Source organism: Danio aesculapii, unplaced genomic scaffold (assembly GCF_903798145.1).
Source record: "Danio aesculapii unplaced genomic scaffold, fDanAes4.1, whole genome shotgun sequence".
Classification (NCBI taxonomy): domain Eukaryota; kingdom Metazoa; phylum Chordata; class Actinopteri; order Cypriniformes; family Danionidae; genus Danio; species Danio aesculapii.
In genome coordinates, this window is record NW_026613801.1 from 12,501 (window position 1) to 20,000 (window position 7,500).

Consider the following 7,500-nt stretch of genomic DNA (forward strand, 5'->3'; position numbering starts at 1 on the left):
TCATTTTGGAAATATTTAAAAAAGAGAAAAAAAAAATCTAAGGGGGGCTAATAATTCTGACTTCAACTGTGTTTATATATATATATATATATATATATACATATATACACATATATATATACATATACATATACATACATATATATACATACATACATATACATACATATACATACATACATATATATACATACATATATATATACATACATATATATACATACATATACATACATACATATATATATATACATACATATACATATATATACATATACATATATATATATATACATATACATATATATACACATACATATATACATATACATACATATATACATATACATATATATATACATATACATACATACACATACACATACACATATATATATATATATATATATATATATATATATATATATATATATATATATATATATATATATACACACATACACACACATATATATATATATATATATATATATATATATATATATATATATATATATATAATTTTATTTTATTTTTTTCCCTCGTATTATTACAAATAAAAAATAGACAATCAAGTTCACACTAAAATACAAAATAAATGAAACTTAATTTAATGAATAATCAAAATAATCACTACAAATGGGAAATTGTTATTAAATAAGTTCAATGGTTACTGTGATCATTAATGTATTCAAATTATTTAAATAAATTTTATTTACAACAAACTAATATTAAAATATATTAACATACAAGGCATGATATATTTCTAAATGTTAAATGAATTAAAATGTGTATATAAACATACAAATAACATCTAATTGTAATATTACAATACAATGATATAATCTAATATAACTATGTTAGCATTATAATCAGAATCAGAATTAGGGTTATTGGCAGGTTTGGTTACATAGGAGGTATTCATTTTACTGACAGAAGCCTCCAATCAGTAACACAATGAAAATGACAGGAAAAAACACTAATAATAAAAGAATAAACTAGAGAAAGTAAATGGGGAATAACAATATAGAACTTGGCATTTGTATGTACATATATTACAACAGACAATTTTGTGTGTAATGCTGTGTAAATTGGAAATGTACTATTAATCTGTATATTAATATGAATATTATACTATATAATTCTAACATTGATATGATTTATAAAAATAATAATATATTAGAATAACAGTAGTATCCATAAAACTATATAATTGTCGGAAATTGCACATTTGTTAAGCAATTACAGTAAGTAAATTTGTTATTAAATAAGTGAACTAAATAGCTTTTTTCATAGGATGTAAATAATTTAAATTGAGATGTTCAATTAAAATGCACAAATAATTCTATTTAGTGAACAAAAATTTATAGAATAATATAGAAAATATTAGATACAAATAAAAATTGTGTAACTTTTGTAAATATGGGAAATGATTTGTTTAACATTAGAACGGAAATTGTTGTAAAACATATTAAAGACATCACTTATGATTTTTTTTATTTTAAATTAAGATGTTTAATAATTGAATTAAAATGCACAAATAATACTATTTAGTACACATTAAAAAATAATATTAACAAATGATATGTTTCTGAATATTAATTAAAACGCAAAAATACTATTATTTTCTATCTACAGTTGAAGTCAGAATTATTAGCCCCCTTTGCATTAATGCATTTACTTTTTTAAAAATATTTCCCAAATGATGTTTTCACAGTATGTCTGATAATATTTTTCCTTCTGGAGAAAGTCTTATTTGTTTTATTTCGGCTAGAAAAAAAGCAGTTTTGAATTTTTTAAAAACCATTTTAAGGTCAAAATTATTAGCCCCTTTAAGCTATTTTTTTCAATAGTCTACAGAACAAACCATCATTATACAATAACTTGCCTAATTACACTACCCTGCCTAGTTAACCTTATTAACCTACTTAAGCCTTTAAATGTCACTCTAAGCTGTATAGAAGTGTCTTGAAAAAAAAATCTAGTCAAATATTATTTACTGTTATTTAATGTTTAGAAATGTGTTGAAAAAATCTTCAGAAATTGGAGAAAAAAATTGTTCGTTAAATATTCATTAAATAGTTTTTTCTAAACAACATATTTATTAAGCATTAGTTTGTTTAATAATGTGTACTGATTTAGTCCTGAGCTTTTTATTGGAATTTTTGAGGTCTCTATTATTGTGATCTCCTAGATCCGAACATAAATTGCACAGATCTTGGAAGGTTGCCAGGGAATAAAGGTTATTGTGGTTGAAATCTAAAGCCTCACCTGTTTATTTTGGTCTCTGAAAAACTCGCCGGTGTTTTCGATCACCTGCTCATCTGTAAACTGGGCATACGGCTGCTCTTTGCACAGGGTTAGAATCTCCCACAGGGTCACGCCGAATGCCCACACGTCACTGGCCATGGTGAATTTACCCTGGGAAAAAAAGTCACTTTTAGTTACGTAACAATTTATACCATATAAATTGTGTCAACAACACTATTTACACACATATTTATTGAACAACATACTTAGTTTACGTTTCAATTTGCACATAATATAGCTATACATGCAAATACAGTATATAGTAATATACCTTTACATACATTTGTCAATTTGTATGTGTTTATTCTCGATTTAGCTTTTTTTTAAAGGGCCCCTATTTTACCACTTTTTCAAGATTTAATAATAGTCTAAATTTATGTCTCCAGAATGTGTCTGCAAAGTCTCAAAATACCCATCAGATTATTTATTATACCTTTTTAAATCTGGGAGATTTAGTTAGGGCATTGTAGCGTTTTTTGTTGCCTGTGCCTTTAATGCAAATGAGCTGGTTCTCCCCGCCCCCCGTTCCCACGTGCGTATCAGAGCAATAGAGATCTGGGGTCCGTTCTTCGTACCTCGCTTAAATGATCTAAGATGATTTGACAGATCCTGGATCTTTTAATCTTGATAACTGATCTCTATGGAGAGAGATTAGACTCAATAATAATTCACGCAAAAGACACGATGTACACATGCGTAGCCAAATTCACGTACGTAAAATATTTATTTATACTTACAAAAACAATTCACATGCACAAAATAAAAATACATTTTCATAAAATACGTTTCACAAATGCAAAACACCATTTGCAAATATATAAGAGTGTACAAAAAGTTTTGAATGTTTAAAATTCACGAGTTCATCCTGAATGAGAATGTGCAAATCCCCTCTCACGTACGACTCACCCTGAATACGAGTGTGTGCATTTTGAGACTTTCCTGCCAGAAACAGGCAACTCGTACCTCTCAGCCAATCAGATGAGAGCTGTACTCGATGTCAACCACTCTGCGCTCCTTTTGCGCAGTCTGTTCCTCTAACCAACATGGCGGATACTCCTGTAAGTCAATACTATTTCCTACTAGTTTGTGTATACGCTTTTTATAGTAGAATCTGAGTGTATTTCCAGTAACTCAATAGAAAAGTGCTTGTGTTAAGTCTATTCTTCTTAGAGGATCATCTCCGTTAATTAAATCCGACTGCGCAAATGGTGCGCACAGTGAAGCGCTTCGGTCATTCCCGCGTTCTCAGGGAGTTGTGATTGGTTGAACAGTAAGCTCGCATCTTATTGGCTACAGGGCACGAGTGACTCACGTGGGAGGTGTGTGCTGACAGGAAAGTCTCAAAAATGCACACTCGTATTCAGGGTGAGTCGTACGTGAGAGGGGATTTGCACATTCTCATTCAGGATGAACTCGTGAATTTTAAACATTCAAAACTTTTTGTACACTCTTATATATTTGCAAATGGTGTTTTGCATTTGTGAAACGTATTTTATGAAAATGTATTTTGATTTTGTGCATGTGAATTGTTTTTGTAAGTATAAATAAATATTTTACGTATGTGAATTTGGCTACGCATGTGTACATCGTGTCTTTTGCGTGAATTATTATTGAGTCTAATCTCTCTCCATAGATCTCTGGCTAATTTGGTCCTTCAAACAAGTTCGCGAATCAGATTAAAATGTCAGGATGAACTGATCTGAGATCGCCGCGTGTTGTGAAGGACAGATCTATCGATCCTCGAAATTATGATCAGCAATGCAACGATTGGCTGATGGAACAGCAGCATAATGACATCATCTGATTAATATTTAATTATCCATGTGAGCAAAATTACATAAAATTTGTAGTAAACGGTTTGTAAAATGACACGCTATAACTTTCCACCTTTGTTGTGAACTAAAGGCTTTACCCTTTCATGTGTCGAGTATTTAGCAATTTATTTAGTTTTACAGTTAGAGCAGATTTTCTTTATTATTGTAGCCATAGTAATATTATTAGCCGATTATTTAATCAGTGTAAAGAATAACTAATGTTTAAATTAATTCTGATATTGGTAAAGGTGTCTGCAACTTTTGTGAAGCTTCAAATCACCGTTCTTCACCGTACGAAGAACAGACCCCTGTTTGTATTGCTCTGATGCATGTAGGTTTCACGTAGATAAACAGCACAGTGACCGACAAGAATAAAGCAGATCTCCCTTACTACAGTAAGAACACACGTTTAGCTTTGTACTGTTTTTGCACAGCAAATGTGACAGGATACAGGTTAATATCCACTGCTGTTTGGACGTCCATTTTGTTATTGTACGAAATAAACCTGATTTAACATCCGGGATTGAAGCGTCTTTTTTTAGAATTGTTCTGACATGCAGCTGTGGTGCATTATGATGCAGTTTTACTGTATTTATTACAAACATGCACTGTTTTAAAAACGTTTTAAATTCAGTCTCGAGGTGCTGCTGATCACAGAGAGCTGAACAGATCTTTTAAGTCCTGTCTTGTGGATATGAATATAAGCGTTACCACAGAGACATGTTAATAGGCGTTTGTCAATCAATCCGTTGGGCGGGAAAAACGCACTAATACATCATGTTGCGGTGGGCCTCAAAATGGGAAGGATTTGGAATATTTTAATGTCAGGAAATAAAAAAAAAGAGACTTATTGTGTATTGTGTATCACTCCGATATGACTGTGGACACACTATACCTACACACAGTTCTGTCCAAACAGCTTAGAAATGTTATTTTCATTAGAGGTGCCCTTTAATACCACTGTTTATTTGTGTTTTTGTCCTGTCACTGTCATTCTATTTCACTGTGGAAGCTTTTTGCCATAAAAACAAATCCCTTGTACGTGTAAATATACCTGGCAATAAATCTTTCTGTGTCAAAGCAGCTTCGCAAAGAAAACAGTAATTAATAATTGTAAATCGGGCATGAAGTTTCATCAGTGCAGTTTTATTACACTGCAAAAATACTCAAACAAAGGAGTTTTCGATTTGTTTCTCGTCCAAATAGCTAATAATTGGTAAGTAAAAAAACAAGCAGTAAAAAAAGTATTTTTGTTTTGTTTTCAAATATGTCACAATTATAAGTTTTTCCTGAACACAAGCAAAATAATTTGCCAATGGGGTAAAGAAATATCGAAATAGCAATACAGGGTTTCTGCAGGTTTCACCAAGTCAAATTTAAGACTTTTTAAGACAATGAAGACTGAAATTTCTAAATTATATAGGGCTAGATGCTAAGGGTTTTTTTAATGGCTCAGCAGAAATTTTAAATAATGTGTCAAAGCAAGCAGACCTTAGTTGTAAACATACATTTTTGTTCAACATAACTTTAAAAAAATCTTTAAAAACTAAATATTTGAACAACGGACTACAGTTTTAATATTAGTTATGAGTAGTTTTGCAAAAATTTTTATTGAGATGTGTTGTTGGTGTTTTGGATCGATTGGGTAGCTTTACGTAAACAAAGGAAAATTAAGACCCGTTTAAAAATATTTAAGATCTACAACACAACATTGCAGTGAATTTAAGGTGTTTTTAAAATTTAAGACATTTTAATACTTTTTAAGACCTCGCGGATACTCTGCAATAAGATTATTTTGCTTATTTTAAAGGGCACCTATGGTAAAAAAATCTACTTTTTAAGCTGTTTAGACAGACATTTGTGCATGTATGGTGTATAGACTGTCATAATGGGGTGATATAAGCACACCCAGTGCTTTTTTTTCTATTTAACAGCATAAAAAACGGTGGACCAATTGGAGCGGTTTTCAAACCGACCGCAACTTTACGTAGGAGAGCGGTCCCCCCGCCCACCAATATTGATTGACAGGCGCGTCATCATATCCTCAGTTTGTTGATTCACGTCCGCCATTTTCAGCGTGAGTCGAAGCGATATCACTAAAGGAACACCCTAGCTCTATTTTTTAGATGCAAGGCTCATTGGGCTCAACACAAGATCAATATTCTCCACATTATCGCTCTAATCGGAATTATTGGTTGTATCTTTAGGTAGGTTTGCAAACATGTGTACTTCTCATTCAGCCGTTTGCATTTCTCGCGATCCCAGAAGCTCCCTGTGATCTTAACTAGCATGCGTTTTAGAATTCTAAACATAGGTTTCTATCAGGGTACACTCAAGTCGACGGCTGGGCGCCGCGGACCGCTGCAGAAACCTATGTTTAGAATTCAAAAATGCGTGGCGCGACGATTCGGGACACTTCATGTTTCTGCCGCGCCACAGAGAGTGTCTGGTGTGCCGTGTCGCGGCTTCAAGCGGCGCATCCGGTGCCTCAGTCAAAGTTAATTCAGTGTGCGTGGTTATTAGTTTCTGTGTACAAGCTCGGCACTTGAAACTAGCACACAGTTGGCTGTAAAACTGTACAAAGACACATATGATTTTGTACTCTCTGCTTGGTCTGTGTCCGAGTCGTACATGTACGACTGAATGCGGATCCTCTCCTCCTGCTCCCTCTCTCAGTCTGCCTGTCAGACTCTGTTGGAAACGCAGAGCGGGTGAGCTCATGACCTCGCCCCTTTGTTACGTTGGGCGGGAAGCCGAAACTAATTTACATGTGAAGCAACACACCCCTAAATCAGCGAACTGTGGACACGCCCCCAACATGACACTTTTTAACACATTATAATAAAAAAATCTGAATTGTGTTTTAAACTGAACCTAAACTGGCACACTCACAAGAACCATAATATTAATATTAAATCATAAAAAAGAGGTAAACTATGTGCCCTTTAAGGAACAGTTCACTCAATTTTGACATATTACTTCTTAAAACTAGACAAATTCTTGCTTGCGAAGAAAATGCTTCTTGATTTAAGTATTTTTTTGAGATATTTGGACTAGATACAAGCCATAAACTCAAAGTAAGAAAAGCATCTGTTTTTTGCAGTGTAGGCACATTCAGGTCAACACAGAGTGCTGGTTGAAGTTAGTTCAGTGATGATTCCGTTCAATACAAATGTCATTAAGTATGTTTACATATGCTGATGACCCACTCTGTCCCGGAAATAACCCACTGTCCCAAACCTATAACCCAGCAATGCAAATAAACCTTTTGTTTACAAGACTTCATCAAAATTTACAATGTTTATTTTGTTAGCGCACATTGTTATTCTTTGCTCTATAATTAAGTCTGACCATTTGTTTCTGTGTTTTGAGTGTT

The 7,500-nt window shown here is 32.7% G+C and overlaps 1 protein-coding gene across 1 annotated transcript in view; it reads right to left on the bottom strand.

Annotated features, from left to right (window-relative positions):
• Positions 1-7,500, bottom strand: part of LOC130220411 (discoidin domain-containing receptor 2-like) — a gene marked incomplete at its 5' end in the record, with an annotated part of 22,200 nt that overhangs the window by 887 nt on the left and 13,813 nt on the right. Inside the window, one exon of the mRNA XM_056452705.1 lies at positions 2,272-2,421. Within this exon, the coding sequence (XP_056308680.1) occupies positions 2,272-2,421 (150 nt within the window). The remainder of the gene's footprint in view (positions 1-2,271; positions 2,422-7,500) is intronic.